This window comes from Micromys minutus (genome assembly GCF_963924665.1).
Source record: "Micromys minutus genome assembly, chromosome: 30".
In the NCBI taxonomy this organism is placed as follows: domain Eukaryota; kingdom Metazoa; phylum Chordata; class Mammalia; order Rodentia; family Muridae; genus Micromys; species Micromys minutus.
The window spans coordinates 31,627,342-31,652,397 of NC_137965.1; the positions used below are offsets into that span (position 1 = coordinate 31,627,342).

Sequence of the window (25,056 nt, forward strand, 5' to 3'; positions counted from 1 at the left end):
GGACTCCCATATTTAAGGCAGGCTAGGCGTAGGCTTGTTATTAAAGGGCAGGACTGTGGGAACAGTCTTGGATTCTGGCCTTCAACACTCCCAACCCCTGGAGGAAGTTCTGAACCCCAGAGCAGTTGCCCCAGGTGGCTTTGAAAGCCTCCCCTCCTTTTTCCTCTGCTCTTAGACCTGGCTCTTGGGGGTTCACAATATGTTTCGTCCCCTCTGTCCTGGGACCAGCGCCCAGAGTCCATGCCGGTCTAAGTTTGGAAGAGGGAAGGAGGGGACATCGGATTAGGGGGGGTGAGGGAGGCGTGTAGGGGGGACAGGATGTCTCTGTCTCTGAGCTGTCACACACACCTCTGCCCAGAGAAAGGGAGGGACAAAAGGCTCAGAGAGACAGAGCAAAGAGGGACACAAAGTCAACCCACGAGAGCCAGAGAGGAGAATCAGAGAAGAGAGTGTGGGGTCATCCCATGGGCAGACTAGGTTGATAAGCAGGGGAGAGTGTGTAGGGAATTCAGAGACCCCAGCAAACAGAGGCAGGGTATAGAGAGGAAGAGTACTCTAGGGAGAAACAGAGAGAAGGATAAGGTGGTGGGAAAAGAGACAGACAGATAAAAAGAAAAAGAAAGTTATACACAGAGATTAAAGAAAGAGAAAGAAAAATAGAAAAAAAGATAGAGGAACGAAGACATAAAAGGGGGGATTCAGAAGAAAAGAGAGACTACCAGAGGTTGTAGAGAAGGGATTGAAGGCTGAGAAGACACAAAAGAAACAAACAAGGCAACAGAGAAGGTGACACGCCCCCAGAAGGTGACAGGGAGCTGGCCGGGGAGTCAGGAATCTCACGGGACTGGGAAGACTGTTTCAAACAGAGCGAGACCAAGGCGACCCTCCATCAGCCTCACCAACCTCTGCTGGGCAAGGACCCATCGGGGTGCAAAGGGTGCTTCAGGCTGGTTCCTCTTTGAGGAGTCTAAATAAGGGGTGTGTGTAAGGGCCAGCTGATACCAGGCAGCTCTGAGATGGAGCTCAGGGTCCTGGAGACCACCGAGGATGGGGACACAGAGGTGAGAGGTGGGATAAAAGGGAGGTAGAGAGACTGAGAGAGCAGGAGGAGAGACAGAGGAAAGGGGAAGAGACTAGAGACCCAGATTCAAGGAGGAACAACAGTGTAGACCCAAAAACATCACTCTCTGGGCTCTGAGTTCCCCAGTGAACAAGGATCAGATCAAATGGTGCGGGGTCCAGGGGACTGACCACTGAAGTCATAGTAACATGGGTTGAGAACATCTGGTTGCCTCCCTCAAGTGGGGGGATAGACAAAGCCTCAGAGACAAAGACCCCTAATTCTTCTAGGACACAAAAACAGGTGTCCCAAGGCAGGGTGACTCACTGTGACTCATCCTTCTCTCTGGGGACAGTGATCCCTGTCCCTTGCACCCGAAGCTTGGTTCTGAGCTTAGCCTCTGATCTTTCCTGTTGTTCCAAAGGCCCCAGATTTGCCCCTCAACCATCCGACTTCTTCTCTCCACAGGAGGACACAGTCACGGCGTTGCAGCGGCTAGTGGAGCTAACAGCCAACCGAGTGACACTGGTGAGAAGCCTGCGCGTACAGTTCCGTCTCATCCGAAAGCTAGGTTCTGGTTCCTATGGCCGTGTGCTCCTAGCCCAGTCACGCCAAGGAGGTGAGTTCAGCCACCAAGGGGTGGACTTCAAATTCTCCCATCATGAGACATCTCAGAGATAAGCAAGACCTAGTGGAAACTCTGAAAGTGCAGAACTCTGTGATCTGGGAGCTTTGGTCTCCCAGAGAGGGCAAATGGCAGAGTCCTAGTCTCCCATCACACAGCAAGGCAAGAAAACAATTTGAACTGGAATTCATGTCACTATCACGTCCCTTTGTCTTATAGGAAATGGAGGAAGAGAGGGTAAGTCAGTTATACAAGGCGGCACAGCAGGCCAAAGTAGAAGGGAAAAACACATAAGGGAAGATCTGTTCCAATTCACACTTCACAGATGGAGAAACCTGATTTTCATGAAAATCCTCAGGCTCAGAGAGGTCAAGTGGCTTCCCTAAGGTCTCATAGCAGGACCATGATATTCCAGGTTCTCACTGATCCCATCTTGTTGACAGGTCAAACCGTAGCCCTTAAGCTCCTCCGACGGGACTCAGTCCTAAAAACAACTTTCCTGAGAGAATTTTGTGTGGGCCGCTGCGTCTCTTCACATCCAGGCCTCCTGCAGACCCTGGGAAGGCCCCTGCAGACACCCCGATATTTTGCCTTTGCGCAGGAGTACGCACCCTGTGGGGATCTCAGTGGAATGCTCCAGGAAAAGGCAAGGCTGGAAAAGATGGCTCAGCCCACCTTAGTCCCTACCCCTACTTCACTGCCCCATCTGGATCCATTTCTAAGTGTCAGCACCAGTACCTGACCACACGAGGGTCCAAAAGCAAGCTTGGAGGGAAAGGGCTGGGTTGCCACTGGGGTTGGGAATGGATTGGAGCTACTCGGGGGTTGCAGTGTTGACAGCTTTGAGGCTCCAGTTGGTGCTGGGATTGGGAGGTGGGAACAGCTGGAGTGAGATGGGAGGGTTTATGGTGGATCGAATGTGAGTGGGCTGTAGTGAAATAAGAGGGAAGCAGGAGTGATGTTGTAGACAAGGACAGGTTGGCACAGGCAGTATCTGCTGGCCAACTTGGGTAGAGTTGAAATGAGGTTTACTCTAGCTAGGATGCTAGGTCAGGACTGAACCCAGGAGAGTGTAGTCTCCTGGAGCTCAGGTGCATGCAGATATTGGAGGGGGTGCTTGAGTTTGAGATAGAATTAGTGGAAAGAATTAGGGGTAAGTGAAAGCAAGGAAAAGAGGGAGGGAAGATAGTTAGGTGGGAGAATGCTTGGATGGAAGAATACTGGGGGAGGACAGATGGATGGGTGGATGGATGCAACCATGAATGGATGACTGGATGATTAGTTTGATGTAGAGATGGATAAACTCCTGGATGGGTGGATGGAGGTGTGAATGCATGATGCATGTTAGGTAGGTTTATGGATGAACACATGGATGTATGCTTGAATGCATGGATGGATAGATGGTTGCATTGTTGGCTGGTTGTATGGACAACTGTATGACAACGTGGGTGGATGGATGATAAGTGGATGGAGGGATGATGGATGGATGGATGGATGGATGGATGGATGAATGATGGATGGATGATGGATGATGGATGGATGGATGGATGGATGAATGATGGATGGATGATAGATGGATGATGGATGGATGATGGATGGTGGATGATGGATGGATGATGATGGATGATGATGGATGGATGATGGATGGATGGATGGATGGATGATGGATGGATGATAGATGGATGATGGATGATGATGGATGATGGATGGGTGGATGATGGATGGATGATGGATGATGATGGATGATGATGTATGTATGTATGTATGTATGTATGGATGGATGGATGGATGGATAGATGGATGGATGATGGATGGATGATAGATGAATGATGGATGGATGATGGATGGATGATGGACGGGTGATAGATGGATGATGGATGGATGGATGATGGATGGATGGTGGATGGATGATGGATGATGATGGATGGATGGATGAATGGATGGATGGATGATGGATGGATGATGGATGGATGATGGTGGATGATAGATGGATGATGGATGGATGAATGATGGATGGATGATGGATGGATGGATGGATGATGATGGATGATAGATGGATGATGGATGATGGATGGATGATGGATGATGGATGGATGATGGATGATGGATGGATGATGGACGGATGATAGATGGATGATGGATGGATGGATGATGGATGATGAATGGATGATGGATGATGGATGGATGATGGATGGATGATGGACGGATGATAGATGGATGATGGATGGATGGGTGATGGATGATGGATGGATGATGGATGATGGATGGATGATGGATGATGGATGGATGATGGATAATGAATGGATGATGGATGGATGATAGATGGATGATGGATGGATGGATGATGAATGATGGACGGATGATGGGTGGATGATAGATGGATGATAGATGGATGATGGATGATAGATGGATGATGGATGATAGATGGATGATGGATGGGTGGATGATGGATGATGGATGGATGGATGATGGATGATGGATGGATGATGGATGGATGATGGACGAATGATAGATGGATGATGGATGATGAATGGATGATGGATGATGAATGGATAATGGATTGATGGATGATGAATGATGGACGGATGATGGATGGATGATAGATGGGTGATGGATGATGGATGATGGATGGATGATGATGGATGATGATGGATGATGATGGATGATGATGGATGGATGATGGATGACTGAATCCATGGATGGGTGGATAAGATGGTAAAAAGATAAGAAGGAAGCCAGGGAGGATGAGAGGTGGGTGTTAGACGTAATATTAGGATAATGACATTGCTTCCTGGATGCAGAGTGAATATGGGGTAGATGCATTATTCAATATTGTTGGATAATATTGAATATTCTGGCTGGACAGAATGATATGAGGACAGTCTGAGTTAAAGACAAGTTCTACATCAATATGGGGCTAAGATTAAGGTTAACTAGATGGTTTAGATTTAATACCAGTGCTTGGGAGACATTAATATCAATGTTTGGGAGGCAGAAGCAGGTGGATCTCTAAGAGTTCAAGGCCAACCTGGACTACATAGTGAGATCCTATCCCCAAAACAAAAACAAAACCCACATGACAACAGAGAGGAGGGGAAGGGGAGGAGAGACAGAGAAGGACAGAGTCAGGGAGGTATACAAAAAGACACAGACAGAAATAAATTCTGATTAAAAGTAAGCTCTGTTGGGAGTCAGTGGGTGGCCAATGTGAAGAACTTGGGGTGTTTGTGGATATATCAGGTGGCTCTGGAGGCTCTGGGCTCTAGACTCTCCAACAGTGAGAGTCAGCATCGTTCAGAATTAAGAGCTATGTCCAAGATGAGGAAGAGAGTGTGACTTGTTTCCTTTCTCCCCAATTTTAGGGCCTCCCAGAGCTGATGGTGAAGCGTGTAGTGGCCCAGCTGGCTGGAGCCCTAGACTTCCTCCATGGTCGGGGGCTAGTGCACGCAGATGTCAAGCCAGACAATGTGCTAGTCTTTGATCCTGACTGCAACAGAGTAGCCCTGGGTGACCTGGGTTTGACCCGACCTGAGGGCAGCCCGACCCCTGCTCCCCCAGTGCCGCTGCCCACGGCACCACCTGAACTCTGCCTCCTGCTGCCGCCAAACACACTGCCCCTGAGGCCAGCTGTGGACTCGTGGGCCCTGGGCGTGCTTCTCTTCTGTGCTGCCACGGCCTGCTTCCCTTGGGATGTAGCATTGGCTCCTGATCCTGAGTTTGAGGCCTTTGCCGGTTGGATGGCCACTAAGCCCCAGCCCCCTCGGCCACCAGCACCCTGGGACCAGTTTGCACCCCCAGCTCTGACGTTGCTCCAGGGTCTTTTGGACCTGGATCCTGAGACTAGGAGTCCGCCACTGGCTGTCCTAGATGTTTTAGGAGACGACTGGGGGCTGCAGGGTATTGGAGAGGGATCCGGAAGTTTGGGGGACGTATCCTACAAAGATGGGGAAGAAGAAGAGGGAGGATCGAGTTTGGAGGAGTGGACAGACGAGGAGGAAGATAAAATCAAAGACGGTGGGAGGATGGAGGCAGATAACAGAGCTTCATGACCAGGTGACTGAGAGGATGGTTAAAACCAGAGATTCCGAGGCCACCTGGGAAAGGCAACAGCTGTTGCTGGGGGAGAAGGGAACACATTTCACTTTTCCCTGGTGAAGGCTGGACTTGGATGTGCACACATCCCCCTCCCTGCAGTGCACACACACACACACACACACACACACACACACACACACATGATGAGGACTCAGTAGCAGCCTCCTCCCTCTCCTTTTCATCTTCCTTTTACCTTCTTTCCTTCTTCTCTTAATCTCTCTTTTTTCTTCCTCTTCCTCCTCCTCCATCTCTTCCTACCTTTCTTCCTCTTCCTCCTCCTCTACCTCCTCCTTCCTTTCTTCCTCTTCCTCCTCCTCCATCTCTTCCTCCCTTTCTTCCTCTTCCTCCTCCTCCATCTCCTCCTCCACCACCTCCTCCTTTTCTTCCTCTTCCTCTTCCTCCACCATTTCCTCCTTTTCTTTCTCTTCCTCTTCCTCCTCCTTCATCTCCTCCTCCTCTTCCTCTCCTCTTCTTTCATCTTTCCTTCTCCCTCCTCTTTCTCATCCTAAATTTCCTCTTGAAACAATCTTGGGAACCCCTTACTGTCTTCAACTGACTCTGTAGCTGACCTAGAACTTTGGATCCTCCTGCCTCCAGCTCTCCAGTGCTGAGAGTATAGACATGTACCTCCGCACTACTTTTGAGGTGCTGGGAATGGATGGAACCTGAGTCTTCCTGCATGCTAGGAAAGCCCTCTATCAACTGAACCTCTTCCCCAGCCCCTGAGCATCTTCACAGTGAAAGTTTCTGTTCCTCATACAGATACATTTCTGTGCTCTGAAATGTTGACCACTAATCATGAATTCTGAGGGGACCATTCTGTAAGAGCAGTGGTTCTCAACCTGTGGGTCGTGGCCTCTCTGGGGGGAGTTGAACAGCCTTTTCACAGGGGCTGTGTATCAGATACCCTCCATATTAGACATTTACATTATGATTCACAGTAACAATATTACAGTTGTGAAGTAGCAATGACACACCTTTATGATTGGGGAACTGAGCTAAAGGGTCACAGCATTAGGAAGGTTGAGAACCGCTAAGACCATGGGGGCTACCAGCATCTGAGGCACAAACTCTGAGCTTATAGGATCCGATAGTGTTGGTCTGGCATTTCCTGGGCTCTGTGTTGGTGACACTGTGGGAATTGTCACACACACAGCAATGTATACACACCCACCAACACCACCACCACCACACTACTGCCAACAGACACCCACACACCTAATATGCTCCACCTAGCACCTTTACTTTCATCTGGGCCTGCAGAAATGTCCCCATCCCTGGAGTCCTCACGGACATCCATTCTTGCCCTCCTTGTCACAAACTGCTGGCATGCGCTTGGGTTTGCTTCCTTCTAGACCCTTCCATCTTCTGTTTCCATGAAACCGCAAATTCTCTGGCTACAAATACCCCAGCTCCATCTATCTTCCGGGACCCATCAACTCTGATAGCCAGAACTGGTTCCACGGTGCTTCCTTTTCCCCAGAAGCACACAGACCTTGACCTTCTGATCATCCTTTGTCGTCTCCCAAATGCTGGGATTCCAAGTCTGTGCTGTGACAGCGATTCATACAACACTGGGGATGGGAGCTTCCAGGGGTTTGTGCAAGGAAACCAAACACTGCAGCCAGAACTACTACCCTGACCAGGAATCTACACTTTCTAGATTTAAAAGAGAGGTCACTAAATGCACCATGGTACCCTGGATGCCCTGGACTGGACTGGAAAACAGGAAAAGGACCTTGAAGGCAAAGATGGTGGGCAGGATGAATGGAACTGTTGTTGGAAACTTTGCTAATTTAGTGATGAACCTCGGGTGAGAGGCTGACCTCAGGGCAGGCTGGGTGAGGGGTCCAAGGGACCTTTGCCACTGCCTTTTGCAACTGTGTGACCTTTGTGACTGTTTTTGTAAAACTGAAATTATTTACAAAATAAAAGGTGTATTTTTGAACAATGAAATGAACCCACATGGTTCTCAGTGCTTTAAACCCAACAGCTGTCCCGCAAAAGGGGAAAAGTCATCTTTGATCCCCAGTTGCTCCACCACCTGTTCCTGGTCCCCCGTCTGAGGTCATTTCTCATGACATCACTTTAGAATCCTGTCTTAGTTTGTTCCTCAACAGGACCCCAGTTCATAGCTCCTGGACAGACACACCTCTCAGGTTTGTGTGTGTCAGCAGGGCTCCAGAGGCAGGATCAAGGGAGCAGAGCAGATGGGGTCAGATTAAAGAAAATATGAGACCTTTTGAGGGAGGAGGCTAGGGGCTGTACCCCTAGATCTGAAAGATCGAGATCCCTGGGTCAGACGGAGGATTGTTGCATCCCCAGGTTTGAGGACCTGAAAGATCGAGATCCCTGGGTCAGACGGAGGATTGTTGCATCCCCAGGTTTGAGGACCTGAAAGATCGAGATCCCTGGGTCAGACGGAGGATTGTTGCATCCCCAGGTTTGAGGACCTGAAGGAGGATGGCTGGGATCTAGACTCCTGGGCCCCAGACCCTTGGGGCAGGAGGAGGAGGGCTAGTGGAGGGGATCTTGGATATGAGGGAGAAAGGACAGAGACAGGAGGGATGTATTCTAGATTCTTCCTTCTGTGGAGTCTGAAAGTGAAGAAGTGAAGCCGGAGTTTGAACTTCTAGGTCTGATAGAAGGTTTCCTGGACCCTTGGGTCTGAAGGGGGAGATCTGAGCCCCCCTGGTGTAGTCCAACCACAGCCAGTACTGAGATTCAACACACGATGTCGCTCTGCCCCCAGTGGGGGGCAGAAGGGGTGGTGTAGAGGGTGGGGCTTTACGACCCCCCAGAGTGAGGGCGGGACTTACTCATGAGGAGTCTAGTGCGGAGCACTAACTGCAGTGGGCAGAAAGGGGTCAGACAAGCCCTGGACAAGGAGAGGTCTGGAGCTCTGAGCCTAGGGCAGAGGTAGGGCAAGGTTAACCCGCCTGAAGGAAGGCTGCAGTTGAACAGGAAAACAGGTGCCAAGAGTCCTGGCCTCTCGACAGGACAAGAGACACCTTGAAGCAATCGAGTGCTTAGTGCTGGGGACAGAATCCAAAGCCCAAATTGTGTGAGTTTTAGAAGTTCCTGGGACAGTAATAAGTTATGGTTTGAAGCCCTAGTCTGAGGGAGGAGGGCAGAGGGCTGAACACCTGGGTCTGAGGGAGGAAGGCTGAAGTCTGGAAACGTGGGTCTGAAGGAGGAGGGCTGAGGTCTGGGACTTTGGATGGGGCCTGGAGTTCTGAATCTGAGGAGGGAGGGCTGGGGTCTGAGCCCTGAGTGCGAAGAAGGACCAGGGTCTATTTCTCTGAGTGTTGGGAAAAGAACTGGGGTCTGACCCCTGGGATGAGCTGCTGAGCTGTGAGGCATGGATCTCAGTCGCAAAATGATTGAGGCTTAAAGGCTTGGGGACAGGGCCAAGTGACAGCTTCAGGCAGGACCCTGGTGTCCCAAGCTGTGTAGAGCCCCACCCTTCCTTGGAGGCAGAGAGCACCTGTTTTCTCTTTGGAGGGGGAGCTGCTGTTCATCCACTCTGGGCCCAAGTCTGTTTGCTTTGGAAACAAGATGGGGCGGGGGGGGGGTGTCTTGGTTCATCTTTCACCCTCATGCCACCAGGTGGCAGTGGAAATGGGGGGGCATCTAACCTCTCAGTTGACCTCACTTCACACAAGTGACTGTTTTCACTCCTCAGGGTCTCTGACTGAATGGAAATAAGAAATGGCAATGAGAAGGCCTCAGTCCATGTCTAGACTCCTCCCTCAGACCTGGGAGTGTGGACTGCAGCCTTCCTCCCTCAGACCTGGGAGTGTGGACTGCAGCCTTCCTCCCTCAGACCCAGGAGTCTCAGACCTAGCCTTTCTCCCTCAGACTCAGGAGTCTCAGACCTAGCCCTCCTCCCTTAGACCTTGAGGTGCAGACGCAGCCTTCCTCCCTCACACCCCAGAGTCTGGATTGCTCTTTCTCCTCCGGTCATAGGTTAGTGAGCTCTGAGTCCTGGGTCACTTTTTTTGTCTGTCTTACAGAAATGCCAGGCAAACAGTCAGAAGACAGGCCAATGGAAGTAGCAGCTGTGGAAGATGGAGGTGATGAAGGCCTGGGGGGCCTCACGGTAGAGGAGCTGCAGCAGGGTCAGGAGGCCGCTCTGGCCTTGGAGGACATGATGGCGCTGAGTGCCCAGACCCTGGTCCAAACGGAGGTTGAAGAGCTGTATGAGGAAGTGCGTCCCCTGGGCCAGGGCCGGTTCGGCCGGGTCCTGCTGGTTACTCACCGCCAGAAAGGTACTGGGCCTTGGATACAGGCTTGCTGTAGTGTACAGTGGGAGTAGAGATTTCCGGCAAGCTAGACCAAGACCATGGAGTCTTACAGACCTCACAGGTCTTCCCCACTTTGCTTTCAGGCTCTGCATTTTAGGGAGTTCCTTTAACTCTCTGAGCCCCAACCTTTTCCTTTGGAAAGGTGAGAGGTCAGGAGGCTGACAGAAAGGCTGCTGTGAATTTGAAGCCCCACTAAGATTCACACAGTGAGTTCCGGGTTCGTTAGCCATGGCTGCATAGAAGATAACCAGATAACCATCTCAGACAAACAAACAAAGCTGGTTCTGGCGGCTGATAGTTGAAATCCCAGAACCCCTGAGATAGAATCCCCAGAGGTGGCAGCAGGAAGATCAGAAGTTTGAAGTCATCCTATGGTATATACGGAGTTCCACGGCAGCCTGAGCTACGTGAGACTCCATTTTAAACCTAGAAGGCCAGGCAGGATGGCTCAGCAGGTTAAGGGCACTTGCCACAAAGTCTGATGACCTGAGTTCAGTTCCCCAAATCCTACATGGTGGAAGGAGAGAAGTAACTGCCCTTTGTTCTCCGCAATCCTCTCCTGACAAACACGAAATCAATCAATCAGCCAATCAACCAACCAGTATAAAATTGAAAAGGAGAAAAGAAAAAGTATTTTTACTAAAAAAAAATTAATGAGTCTATATTATTTTCTATTATACAGTCATGCCCACTTATCTGATCTCCCCCAGGATGTTTGAGACTGTATGACTATTTTATTCAAATTTTATTTGGCAGGCATTGGTGTTTTGTCTGTGTTCATGTCTGTGTGAGGGTGTCGGACCCCCTGGAATCATAGTTACAGCTGTGAGTTGCCATGTGGTTGCCGGGAATTGAACCTGGGTCCCCTGAAGCTGTAGCCAGTGCTCTTGACTGCTGAGCCATCTTTCCATCCTCAAACTGTATAAATGCTGTATCAACTGTAACATCTACATTTTACTCTTTCTTTTTAAATTTTTTTGAAAAAATTTTCTTGGTTATGTGCATACGTGGCGGGGGGAGGGGGTAGGTTACTGCACATGAGTTCGGTGTCCAAAGAGGTCAGAAGAGGACGACAGATTCCCCTGAAGCTGGAATTACAGGGGGTTGTGAGCAGCTGGATGGTTCTGGGATTTGAACTCTGGTCCTCTTGTTTATTCTAACCTTTACTTCTATTTCACCTTTAAAACTTCATGCATGTAGCGTTTTGCCTGTATTCATACTGTGTAGCGCTTGCATGCCTGGTGTCCCCAGAGGCCAGAAGAGGACATCTGATCCCCTGAGACTGGAGTGACAGATGGTGAACTGCCATGTTGGGTGCTGAGAATTGAAACTAAGTTCTCTGGAAGAGGATGCTCTCCACCCTGAGCCATCTCTCCAGCCTTTCCTTTTTTTAATTCTCTCCTCCCTTTCTTTCTCACATTTTTCACACAGGGTTCCATGCAGCCCATGATGGCTGGCCTTAAACTCTTGGTTGTCCTGCCTCTACCTCCATGGGCTGGAGTTATAGACATACACCACAGACCCAGCTTATACAAACTGAGGGACGGAACCAGAGGCTTCATGTGTCCTGAGCCAGCAATACACCAAATAAACTACATCCTTAGTCTTGAGTCGCTCGTAAAAGCGGTGATTCTCAACCTGTGGGTTGAGACCCCTTTGAAACTGTCTTTCCACAGAGGTCACCTAAGACCATCAGAAACCACAGATATTTACATTAGAGTTTATAAACGTAGAAAAATTAGTTATAAAGTAGCAAAGAAAGTAATTTTATGGTTGGGGGGACACCACAACATGAGGAACTGTATTAAAGGGTTCCAGCATTAGAAGGGTGAGAACCACTGCTTTAGAGAGATAAAATGGGGCTGTTTGGGTGAACTCCAACACAGTCTGACTGGCACCTTTCACAGAAGAGATTGGGAGTCAGGATCCTTGAGGACTCAGGTTGAAGACAGGAATCTTCAAGGCCTGAGATCCTGTCTCAGAAAAGAGAGGGGGCTGGGCAGGGCTGAAGATACAGCTCACGGATGGAGTGGGTCTGGCATAGGTGAGGCCAAATTTAAATCTCCACTTCTAAACAAGAAGAGAAACATCCCATGAAGTTTCAGCATCCTCTGGGTAAATGCCTCTAATTCCAGCCCTCGTGAAGCAGAGACAAGACGTGCTCTGTGTGTGTGTGTGTGTGTGTGTGTGTGTGTGTGTGCACCATGTGGTACATGCCCAGTGCCACAGGCCAGCACCAGGCTGGGGACCACACACAGGACATTTAGACGGCTCAGCAGGTGAAGGTACTTTTGCCTCAAAAGTGGTTCCACCCGAGTTGAATCCCTGAAACCCACGTAAAGGTGGAAGGGGCAAAGCTGACTGTGCAAAGTGGTCTGTGATCTCTACAATGCTCTGCTCAACCTGCTGTGTGCAAATTCATATACGTCATCTCCCCCCCAGAGAGATCGCACAGTAGTTAAAAGCACTTGTTGCTTTTGCAGAGGACCCCAGCTCTATTTCTGGTGCACATGCATAGGTGTAGAAGCACTTCATACACATAAAATAAAATTAAAAACAAGCGAAGGGAGTGGGGAGATGGCTCTGAGGTGGTTCTGCAGTTAGGGTGCTATTTGTGCCAGGTGGTGGTGGTGCATGCCCTTAGTCCCAGCACTCAGGAGGCAGAGGCAGGCAGATCTCCGAATTTGAGGTCAGCCTGCTCTGCAGAACCAGTGTCAAGACATCCAGGGGCTGCACAGAAGAAACCCTGTCTGTCTCAAAAACACCAAAAATTAATTAATAAATAATTAATTAAAGCAAACAAAAACTAGTAGCTGAAGTTTCCGCCTTGGAGGACTTTGTGACCTCGGAAGTCATTTCTACGTGGGACAGGACCATGACTCCCTGACCGCATCCCTGGTCCTGTACTTAGCATGTTTTCCCAGTTGCCTCAAACACACCTGTGTGCCAGCCATGGTGGTTCATACCTGTGATCCCACCTGTGAGGAAGATCAGGAGTCTAAGGTCATTCTCAGATATACTACCAGAGGGCTGGGATATGTGAGACCCTATCTCGGAAAAAGAGAAAAGGAAAAAAAAACAAAAAACAAAAAAACAACCCACCCTCCTGGGGTCATCATCATGGGAATCAGAGTCACTGGAGAGTCCAGATTCAGTTTCTGTTCACCCTGAACTGCAGGGTGGACATGGGGCTGAGTCCATTGTTTTAGCGCAGAGCCTGTGCTATTAGAGTAGGGAGGCAGGGAATGGGGCACAAGAAGGTATTTGGCAAACAGATTCCTTCCAGAAGGCCAGCACAGGGATGGAGAGAGCTGGTCCCAGTGACCTAAACTCTCACCCACCTCTGACATCCATCCTTGTTACATTTGCCCGTCCCCTCCAGGAACATCCCTGGCACTGAAGCAGCTCCCCAAGCGCTCCACCTCCCTCCGTGGCTTCCTGTATGAGTTCTGCGTGGGCCTCTCACTGGGCACGCATTCGGCCATTGTGGCAGCCTATGGCATCGGCATTGAGTCAGCCAATTCCTACAGCTTCCTGACAGAACCAGTTCTCCATGGGGACCTCATAACCTTCATCAAGCCCAAGGTGAGTAGGTAGGGACTGGGCATGCCCTCATGAGCCTTACCTGCCTTTCTGGGCTGCAGGGATCGTGTTCATTGTGTGAGACTACACTGGATTTCTGGGGTCACTTTGGATTTCATTGACTATGTCCTATTGAGATTAACCAACACTCACAAGCTCCTTGTCTTCTCTGTGGAAGTTAACAGGCTTCAAGGGCTCTCTGGGATCTATCAGTTGACACCAGGCCTCACGGCTCTCCCTAGGTCACGCCAGATGTTTATGCTAGGCCTCACCATTTTTACAAGCTCATGGGACGTGTAGGCTCATACCAGACCTCAGGAATCTCAGAAAGTTCACAGGCCTCTCAGCTCACACCATGTCTCCCAGGCTCACAGTGTCACCCCCACCCCACCCTCAGTAGGCCCAACAAGCTCATGGGACTCACTGGTTCAAAAGGCCTCACAGCTCATATTAGGACTCGTAGGTTCACAGGATTCACAGGGCTCGCAGGTTCAAGTAGGCCTCACAAACTCACACTAGACCTGACAGGCTTACACCAGGCCATACAGGCTCACACTGAACCTCATAGACCTCACAGGCTCACAGGCCTCACACCCATACAGGCTCACACTAATAATCACACAAGATCTCATTAGTCTCAAAGGAACCACACGCTTCTAAGCCTCAGAAGTTCACCATGGGCTTCGCAAGGCTCAAAGGCCTCACAGGCTTAAAGTAGGCCTCCCAAGGGTCACAACCCTCGCCAGATCCCACGAGATCTCACAAGGGTCACAAGTCTCACAGACCTACACAGAGGCAGGCCTCAACCTGTTTGTTGGCCCGTTGGCCTTTGTCTGCAGCATCCCCACATGGGGTTGAACAAGCCCTACCTCCGCATCCCCTCAGTGCTGGGGAAGCCGTGCACTTTCATCTCTCCTGCAGGTGGGTCTCCCGCAGCCCGCAGCCCAGCGCTGTGCAGCCCAGCTGGCCTCTGCCCTGGAGCACATTCACTGCCGTGGCCTGGTGTACCGGGACTTGAAGCCAGAGAATGTGCTGGTGTGTGACCCAGCCTGCCAGCGTGTCAAACTGACAGACTTTGGCCACACCCGGCCCCGAGGGACCCTGCTCCGACTCACTGGGCCACCCATCCCCTACACTGCCCCTGAGCTCTGTGCCCCACCTCCCTTTCCCGAGGGTCTACCCATTCAACCTGCCCTGGATGCCTGGGCTCTAGGGGTCCTGATCTTCTGCCTTCTCACTGGCTACTTCCCCTGGGACCAGCCCCTCGTGGAGGTTGACCCTTTCTTTGAGGACTTTCTCATCTGGCAGGCTTCTGGCCAGCCCCAAGACCGGCCACAGCCATGGTATAGCCTGTCACCTGCGGCAGACGCTCTCCTGTGGGGGCTACTCGACCCTCACCCCCGGAAACGGAATCCTGTGAGCTCCATCAAGAGCTATCTAGGCCAGCCCTGGAAGCAGGTGGATGGGGAGGCAGAGGAGCTGGCAAAGGAGCTGAGAGGAGAGGGGTCGAGAGGAGGGCGGGAGGCACAGGGGGAGCAACCTGCGTGCTGAGGCCGTGCTGAGGCGGCTGTGGCCTCTTCTGTCCTGTGTGTTGTCTGTGTCCCTCCTTGATGCTGTGTGCGTGTTAGTGAATGTGTGCACATGTGTGTATTTGTATATGTGTGTTTATCTGTGTATGCGTGTAAATATGTGTATCTCTGTGTATTCAGGTATATGTGTTTGTATGTGTGCATGTGTATGTGTGTGTCTATATGCACGTATGTGTGTGTACACAGCACGTGTGTATGTGCGATTGTATATATATGTGCGTGTGTGTGTGTGTGTGTGTGTGTGTGTGTGTGTGTGTGTGTGTGGTGCTATGTATAAATCAGAGGACTTTTAGAGTTCAGCTCTCTCCTTCCATCTTAGAGCCCAGCCATGGAACTGAATTCTTGTCAGCCTTCAAGTGCCTTTACCTATGGGAGCCATCTTGCTGACTCTGGTCTATAATTCTGGATCCTCCTGCTTCATCTTCCTGAGTCTTGGGACAGCGGGCATGCACGATGCTTGGCTGTCCTGCATAGCTCTGTCTCATCCCACCCAGCTCAGCTAGCCTTTCCCCACAAACCCAGGTAAAATGGCTACCTGCTGTGAACTTCATAACCCTAGGCTCCTCTGTCCTGTATGTCCTTTTATTTCCTTCCGTGGGGTGGGTTTTGGCCCCTGAAGGAATGACCCTACGTCTCTGAGCAATGCCCAGCCTGCAGCCAGATGAGTAGGTACAGCTGCTCATCGCTGCCCCCACCACCTGGGCCCCTCACACTCTGCCGCTGTCCCCCTGCCTCTCTCAGCCCGTCTTCTCTCGTGTGGCTTCACTCCACTCAAATCGGCTCGCCCACCTGCGTGCTGGGACAGCACCCTCTGTCAGATACACTTACCTCAGCTGCTCTCTGCAAATAAAGTTCCCCTGGCAACTGGATCTTGTGCTGTGACTCTGTTCACTTGGGAAAGAGTGGAAGGAGCATAGGACAGAGACAGACAGACAGACAGAGACACACATAGAGACAGAGAGGTCATAGGGCCAAGGGGTGCTTGGATAAGGACCCCCATTGGGCCACTCTTACGTGGAATCTGTGGTGGCAGGTATCTAAATATTGTTTGGGTAGCTGTTTCAATTTTAATTTTAAAGGCAATTAATCATTATCTGTTCCCGCCAGCACAAGCCTGGAGAGACAGAGGACAACTTGCTGCAGAAGCTTGTTCTGTCCGGTTGACAGACAGACAAAGATTGCCTTTACCTACCCAGTTCTGTGTTTTTGTTTTGTTTTAGTTTTTATAACACAGTTTTACTTTGTAGCCATGGCTGGCCTGGGACTCATTCTGGAGACCAGGTTGGCTTCAAATCAGAGATCCACCTGCTTCTACTGCCCCATGCTGGGATTAAAGGGGTGCACTACCCAACTCTTTATTTTTAAAAATTATTTTAATTTCATGTCCGTTGGTTTTGCCTTTCTGTCTGTCTGTGTGAGGGTGTTGGATCCCCTGGAACTGGAGTTAGGTTCTCTGGTGGAGAAACCAGTGCTCTTAACTACTGAGGCACCTCTCCATCCCCACCCACTCCTAATCCTCCTGTCTCCTCTCCCTCAGCATTGGGGTTACAGGCGTGCTGAAGTACACACTCAACTGAGCCACACCCCAGCCTCAGGAGCTGCTTATCTCTAAGAACCTTGTTTATTCTACCTGATCAGAGTTTGTGCGGAGCCAACGTCCTGAGAAGCACAGTTCTGCTGGGAACATGACTCGGTGGGGAGGCGCTGGCCACAAAAGCATAGAGACCAGAGTTTGAACAAAATCCTTGCACTGAGGTTGGAGAGACAAGCAGACCTCTGAGGTTCCCCTGACTTCCAATTTAGCCTAAGCCTGAGTCCCAGGTCTCAGAGAAAGACCCCGTCTCAAAAACAAGCCCACTCATGGCCATTTTGTGGGAGATAACATTTTGTGCATATAGTGTCTGAGAGTGTGAGCCTGTGTATGTGTATGTATGTGCATGCACATGCATGTGAGTACCTGGTTGCACACACTTGGGTCAGCATAGCTGGGCAAAGGTCAGACAGGTCCCAGGAAGTCCTCAGCATCTGGTTCCAGGCTCCTTCTCACCTCCCTCCACCCCACGCCCCAGCCCCTTCCTGGCATCAACCTTGTTTGCAAACACTCTTTCCTCCTCGCCGTGCCCTGCTTGGCTGTAGGCCCAGACCAAGGCTACGACTCAGGAATGGATCATGTGTCACTTGCTCCCAAGCCCCCTGCACACACACCCAGTGCCCCTGCTGTGGCTACGAGGTGCTGCCTGGTAGGGGGCTGGCAGACCATGTGTGTCTGTGTGTGAAATGACCCCAAGGACCCCTGGACTCTGGGTGCCAGCCAAAGTGGTAGGGATGACCGTTGCTATGCTGGGCAGCCAGTGGGCACCTGAGAATAGATGCTCTTCAGAAAGAATAGATGGGGACAGCAAAGGGACGAGCTGTGTCAAGACATCCCACCACCTCCTCCGTGGATCTAAAATAACTCGCGCAATTAGGCCAAGAATGTGTCCCATAAAGGCTGGAGGTGCCGGGGATGAGGGTGTTGCTGGCACTGGGGAAGGGCGGTGGGGCACGGGGGGGGGGGGGCTGTGCATTTGTTAATTGGTGGTGGCAGCTGAGGATTAGCTGGAAGGTGACAATGACAAGGAACCGAGCTGAGCCGGGGAGGGAGGACAGAAGATTCCTAGGGAGGGTCCAGGGAGAAGGATAGCACCACTTCACACCAAGGACACACCTGCTCACAGGTGCTCCCTGCTCCCCCACCCTGCTGTGAGGCTCCGGAGCAGTCAGAGCCCACACACCCACCAGCAGTGCAGCTAGAATTCAAATCTCAGAAGCAGCCCCAGGGGCTCGAGGAGGACAGCATGTATGTGGCCACAACCTCAAGTGTGGAAAAAGAGAGAATGTTTGTGTATGAGTGTGGGTGGGTGTGACACACGAGTGTGCAAGAGTGGCCACAGGAGCCTGGGAGACGGGAGTCAGTGTGAGAGTGTGTATGTGTGCAGAAGTTAATGTGTGTGAATGTGCAGGGTGTGAGTGCGGGTGTGACTAAGAGATCTGTGTAGTGTGTGCAGAAGTCGACACGACTGAAAATGAGTGAGTGTGATACGAAACATGCAGATGGATGTGAACAAGTGCACAAGTGTGGACGTGAATACACGTCAGTATGAGCCTATGACACAAGTGTGCATGAGTGAGCATGGAGGTGCCAGGACTAGTGTGATCATAATCACATTTATCTGAGTGTGCGAGGGGGGTGCAAATGCAGAAATATGAAGAATCTGAAGTATGGGCCGTAAGGTTGAGTATACATGTGAATATGATAACATTTGTGCATTAGGAGGCAAGTGTGAGGAAGTGAATGTAAGCACAAACCAGATGGGCCGTTATGAATTTGAGTGTGTACATGGGCATGAGTACAGGTTATTGCTAGTGCTAATGTGATGTCTATACGGTTGTATATGAGGATAGGTGTGAATATGAGTGTACACACATAGAAGAGTGAACTGAGTGCTGTGAAAATAAGTCAAATATGTGGGTGGGAGAGAAAAGACTGCTAATGTGTGCCAGAGCATAGACAAGAATGTGTGATGTGACTTGTGTAAGAATGTTCACTGTGGGCAAGAGCATGCATATGTGTGAACATGAAAAACGTGTATGAGTGTATAAGAGTCCGTGTGAACATGACAGGCTGTTTGTATGTGCAAGAGTGAACACAGATGTGTTCATAGTTGAGTGTGAATATGATCTATCAAGGTAAGTGTGAACAAAAGTGTGGGTGTGAGCATGGGTCTGTTACATGAGTGTACATGAGTGGGTGTGGAAATGAGTTCTAGGGTTAATGTAGTCATGTGCTCAAAGGTGTGTGTGAACATGTGTACACACACAAACTGAAGTGTGAATATGAAGTGTGAAGTAGACATGAAGATGAACACATTTGTGTGTAAGTATGAATGAGTGTACATATGAGTATGTTGTGTGGGCTCACACAAGAGTACATGTTGTGTGTGCAGGATCACGAATGTGTGTATGAACATGTGGGTGTGAGGGTAAGGGGAGTTACTTGTGAATGTGAGTGTGCAGGTGTGTCCATGGATGTTAACGTGGGTACAGGTACATGGGAGTGAGTGTGAGCTTGAGTGTGCAAAAATTTATGAGTTGTGTGTACAAATTGTGCAGGTATGGATAGCAAGCTAGTGTGGCGTTTCTAAGAGTATGAATACAAGGGGCAGTTGGGTGAGCAAAGGTGTGAACAAGAGAGTGGGTGTGCAAGAGTGTGTGAAGACAGCAGGTGTGTGTGGATATGCGTGGGAAAAGGGGACTGCCTGAGTGTGAGGTGGAGAAGTGTGCAGTTCTGTTGCCGAGGTGTTTGCCTGAGTCGGGGCACCTGATCGTCAAAGACCAGAAGGGAAGCGATGAGCGTGGAAGGGGCAGAGAAAGGAAGAGGCGGGGCCTTCACACGCCTTCACACGCCACTGAGGCCTTCACACGCCGCTGCTGCCTTCACACACCGCTGCTGCCTTACACACCGCTGCGGCCTTCACACACCGCTGCTGCCATCAGCGGCCAGTAAGAGGGATCGTGAGTAAAGGCGCGAAGCCTGATGTTGAGTCCATCCCCAGGTCCTACGTGCACCCCACACACATGCACACACACATCATATATGTGTAACTTCCACTTCCCAGAAGACAGGACAGGACAAAAGGCCACACAGGGTACAAAGGAGAACAGCCACGTGGGGCCAGCGCGTGCCTGAGATTCCAGGGCTGGGGAGCTGTAGGCCGAGGGACCCCGTAGCCAACCCTTCGGTGAACTCCAGGCTTAGTGAGAGACTGCTTCAAAATCCTGGTAAACGGTGGTGGCCGGGCACACCTCTAATCCCAGCCCTCCGGAGGGTCTGAGCTCCAGCCTGACCTACAGAAGGATGCAGGATAGTTAGGGCTACACGGAGAAACCTACCCTCGGGTGTCGGGGGCGGGGGAGTGAGGTGGATTCTTTTTCCAGTTCAGTGCACGTTGGTTTAACAGAGACCCAACTGGTCTGAGAACAAGGATCTGAGTGTTCAGCTACGCTTCTCAGTCACCCTGCCCAACAAGAGGACAGAGGACGGTAAGAATGGGAGGTGGGAAGGACTGCTGTGACACACTGCTTTCCGGATGTGACCTGGAGCTGTTTTCTGGATGTTTCCGGTGTGAGGAGCTCACAGCAGCTGTGGTTGGGCCCCCCACTCCCCTCTGAACGGCTCCTGGTATCATTGTTGAGGGGAGGGAAGGGGAAGTGTCATTTTCTTCAGCATTGCAAGTAAGCACAATTAAACGCAGTGGGAAAATTAAAAACAAATGTGGAATTAAGAAAATCAGCTGGAGAAAAGGCTCCAGCGGGAAGAGGGAGGCGTGGAATCAGCATGACCAAGATTCGTCATATACAGGGATGAAGCACGATTGGCGAGGACACGTGGCATGGACTCCCTCCCGGCTTCTGCACATACACACATGTACGCACACGCATGTACTCACGTACGTTTGTGCATATACACACGCACAGCAATGTTACCAGAGAGTGGAGACAACTCAAACATCAGATGAACCAATGCATGAACACTGTGTGGCTCATCTGTGCATGAGGACCATGGAGGAATGAATGGGGCACAGAAGCAGCTACCGGGGACCACGGGTGGAAATTGCATTCACAGGAAATGTCTTGAACAGACTGCCCATTGTCAGAAAGGAGCTGGTGACGCAGCCCTGGGGTCCTGGGGCGTCTGTTAAGAGCCAGGATTTCCATTTCAAGGGGTGGTGTGGGCAGGACACATTCTTAGGTTAGATCACAGCCAGAAGGCTGGAGACGTAGGTCAGCAGTTAAGAACATTTGCTGACCTCGCAGAGGACCAGGGTTTAGTTCCCAGAACCCACGTGGCAGCTCACAACCACCCATAACTCCTGTTCCGGGGGATGTGACGCCTTCCTTCTGGCTTCTGTGAGCCACAGGCAGGCACAGCCACAGAGTACAGACATACATGCAGGCAAAACACAAGCCGGCAAGTGGGTCTCTGTGAGTTCAAGGCCAGAGCCCCCCACCCCGCCTCTGATACAAGGTCAAGGTCTTACTACGTAGTCCTGGGAGATCCACCTGGTTCTGGCATCCAGGTGCCAGAAATGTGTCTGCCACCCACCGGAAACTCTCTTTGAAAACAGCTGCCCATTAGCCGTGCCTCACACAGGGAAAGAGGGTCAAAACTCACAGCCTAAGAGCCTAGTTCAGAGAGACAGAAGGCCCACTGGCCCTCAGAGGTAAGTTGGGTTTTTGTTGTATTTTGTTGTTGTTGTTTGGATTTGGGGGTGGGGTGGAGACAGTCTCTTGTAAGCCAGGCTGACTTCAGACTTCCTGTGCACTGAGGAATGGCCTTCAACTTTTAACCTTCTTCCACCATCTCCCTAGCCTGAGATTACAGGCACAGCCCACGATGCAGTTTATGCCGTGTAGGGTCAGACCCAGGGCCTCGTGCACGCTGAGCAAACGCTCTACCCGCGGGGCGACATCCTCAGCCCCAGGTAATGAATTTTAACAACATGTGCTAAGATGTAGGTTTGCTTTGACAGATCTCCAGCCCAGCCCCCTGTGGTGTATGTTTTAATTGTATGGTATATATTTTGATATGTGTGTGTGTGTGTGTGTGTGTGTGTGTGTGTGTATGGGTGTATGGTGTTTAATGGAGCTTGAGTTTATAGTTTGTCTACACCCGTTGAGCTTGCTAGTCCTATGCAGCTACTGTTCTGGGCCTGTCACAAGCTGGCAAGGTGACACGGAGCTCAGCTGTCCTGAAGGAGGTGTTGAGGGTCAGGGCCAGCAGCGGGTGGAGTTGGCTACCCAACCTGGCTCCGGGCCCTGGAGCCAGATGTTTGGGCTTAGCTGCTCAGCCAAGCGGGGATAGGATACTGAGTAATTAGTACTCGCTTGTTTGAGGCTGGCAGAAGGTATCCTGGGGTAGAGAGACCTTGGGCTAGAACACCCATCACATACCCAAACACCTCTGCTTTGCAGAAAAGCCAAAGGCCGTCCCCCAATCTGGGCTCTGGCACATTCAGAGAGATGACCCACAGCCAGGGTCCACCTGATCCCAACCAGGGATAGAGACAGTTTTTCCAGTCTGGGGCACTGCTCTGTGGTACTCTAATGAACCAGGGCAGGAAGGAGAGGGCAGCAGAAGCCCTACCCTCCAAGTTTAGCTGTCAATAGTTATTTAAGTCTTTGGCTTAATGAGATCCGAGGACCAGAGAGTCCCTGAATGTGCCTTTGCCCATTGGCAGGACCAGAGTGTCCATCTATTAAGACCCCCGGGCATTATCCTACTTCCTGCCCGAATCAGTAACTGGACCCTACTGCCCTTTGCAGGAGTGCAGGGGCGCCAGGCTCCGTCCCCTTCTGTGACCTCTGAGTGGTGATCTGGGAAGAGGAGGGACCAGTTTCCTGGCCATGGTTTCAGGGGTCAGAACTGGAGTAGGAGGGGTGGGGTGTCTTCCAAGCTGGTCCTCAGTTTTCAGACCAGTAAGAAGAGGTTCAGAGAGAGCAAGCCACCTGCTCGGGTCACTGAGATGGGGGAGTCATGAAAGTCCTAGTCTGGGACCCCAGGATGAGGTCAAAGAAGGGGCATGCCCCTTGTTGCAGAGCTGGGTTGCAGCCCTACTATGTGGAGTCGATGACAGGGTAGAGAGCCCTGAGTCCTTTCTGCAATGCAGATCAAGACTCCTCCCTTGCAGGGCCGCAGTGGTGTGGACCAGAGGTAGCTTTTAGGTGGTGCATGCCTGAAATCTCAGTACTCAGGGGAGTACGCCCCCCCCCACATACACACACAGAGTTCACGTTAGGCACAGGGAGGCATAGTTAGGTGTGTCTGGGATCACTTTTGATTTTTAAGATTTTTTTCATTAATTTATTAAGTTTATCAGAGGTGCATATAGAGGTTAGGGGACAACTTATGGGAGTTGGTTTCTCTTATTATTTAAGTTCCAGGGACCAAACTCAGATCAAGACTTACATAGCAAGTGTCTACCCACTGAGCCATCTCACTAGCCCTGAGCTCAGTCTTCATACGTGAGTATGTAACACCTGTCATCTCTGTCTGTACAGAAACTAATTCAATGGTAATTTTCATCCTGTGGGCTTAGTGTGATTAATATTCCCATTTTACAGAGGAGAAAACTGAGGCTCTGAGAAAGGAACAAAAATTCCAGAGGTATACAGGCTGCAAGACTTAAGCCCTGTTGGTTCGATGTGGCTACATAATGCTATATGACCCCCAGTGGTGCATAGAACCACTGTGATACTTCTTCATCCCTAGCACTCAAGAGATACAGACATGAAGGTCGGGAGCTCGTGTGCATCCATGACACACTGAATAAAATGCCAGATTGGGTTACATGCACGAAACTTCTCTCAAAAAGATCTGGAGGAGACAGGCTTGGGTTGCCCGTCAAGGCTGCTGCTTAGACCAGGGCACAGAATGGGAATAACAGAGCAAGTCACACTCTTAGTCTCAGTCACACTCGGTCACACTCGGTCACACTGCAGAGCCTGAGCACGCTCAGAAATACAATGTTCCTATCCAGTCATCTCCGCATGCCCATGAGACATACACTATTATTATCCCCGTTTATAGGTGGGGAGTGGAGACTAGGAGGCTGAGTAGTTGGCTCAGGACTACCCCGAGCAAGGGCTCCACCCTGGCGTCCAGGCTGAGCTGTGGTAACAGTACCCTCCGCAGTCGGTGTTAATGGAGACGGAGTGACAGCCGGCAAAGCCTCTAAACCAACGGTGACCCCTGTGGGTCGCCTTTCACAGGGGTCACTTAAGACCATCCTGCATATCAGATATTATATTATGACTCATAACAGGAGCAAAATTACTGCTATGAAGTACCAACAAAAATTAAGTTACGGTTGGGGGTCACCGCAGCATGAGGAACATGAGGGGTTGTAGCATTGGGAAGGGTAAGAGTCACTGCGAGCAGAGTCTGATACAGACACTCGTAAGTGCTTGTCCCTGAGACGCGGTGCTATCCCACCCATTCAGACTCGGAAACTGAAGTGTGTGCTGCTTTAACGCTGGGCACACCATGGCTAAGACACAGTTCTGCCTCCACAGATTCATCAGTGTCAGGAGCGTCATAATGATCACAACAGCACGATCAACACCAGCACCAGCATTGCTAACACGTCAGTGTTGTGTCTCTGTCATCCTCACAGTCACCATCACCACAACCTTCACAACTGTTCACCATCACCATTAACACACAGTCATGGCTTTCACAGGTGTGATCACCGTCTTCATCATTATACCGTCAGTACCACTGTCTTTGTCATCACACCATTGTCACCACCATCCCATCCCCACAACCACTATCCCACGACCACCATCCCCACAACCACCATCCCCACAACCACCATTCCGACAACCACCATCACCACAACCACCATCACCACAACCACCATCACCACAACCACCATCACAACCACCATCCCATCATTGAGATCACCAACACCATCCTCACCATGACCTTTATCATAAGCACAATCCCATCAGTGACCATTATCCCTACCAACACCACTACCATCACACCATTGCCATCACCATGATCACCAACACCACCACCATCGTGTTCAGCATTATCACCATCACCATCTCAGGTGGCATTGACAAGTTAGGATCAGTCTTGTGATTCTGTCCCCCCAGAGTCCTTGCCTCCCTAGTAACAACACCCACACTTTGATTGTAGAATACTTTGGCTTTTGTTTGAGAATCTTATAAGCATGTGAACTTCAGAGTGGG

At 50.6% G+C, this 25,056-nt stretch overlaps 2 protein-coding genes across 4 annotated transcripts; both read left to right on the forward strand.

Annotated features, from left to right (window-relative positions):
- Nucleotides 1–604: 604 nt before the first annotated feature.
- On the forward strand, nucleotides 605–5,734 carry SBK3 (SH3 domain binding kinase family member 3; the record flags this gene model as incomplete). The annotated part of the gene is made up of 4 exons (XM_080941851.1): nucleotides 605–1,061; nucleotides 1,529–1,679; nucleotides 2,129–2,331; nucleotides 5,048–5,734. Exons 1-4 carry the CDS (start codon nucleotides 1,017–1,019, stop codon nucleotides 5,732–5,734), a joined length of 1,086 nt encoding a protein of 361 aa, XP_080797977.1. The 5' UTR covers nucleotides 605–1,016.
- A 2,886-nt stretch (nucleotides 5,735–8,620) lies between these two features.
- On the forward strand, nucleotides 8,621–16,127 carry SBK2 (SH3 domain binding kinase family member 2). Of its 3 annotated transcripts, none has more exons than XM_080941845.1 (5): nucleotides 8,621–8,844; nucleotides 9,797–10,051; nucleotides 13,470–13,672; nucleotides 14,591–15,127; nucleotides 15,578–16,127. In XM_080941845.1, exons 2-5 carry the CDS (start codon nucleotides 9,799–9,801, stop codon nucleotides 15,656–15,658), a joined length of 1,074 nt encoding a protein of 357 aa, XP_080797971.1. In that variant the 5' UTR covers nucleotides 8,621–8,844; nucleotides 9,797–9,798; the 3' UTR covers nucleotides 15,659–16,127. The 3 variants fall into 3 exon arrangements, with proteins under 3 accessions (XP_080797971.1, XP_080797972.1, XP_080797970.1); XM_080941846.1 differs by having other exon boundaries at nucleotides 14,591–15,085; XM_080941844.1 differs by having other exon boundaries at nucleotides 14,591–16,127.
- The last annotated feature ends 8,929 nt before the right edge of the window (nucleotides 16,128–25,056 follow it).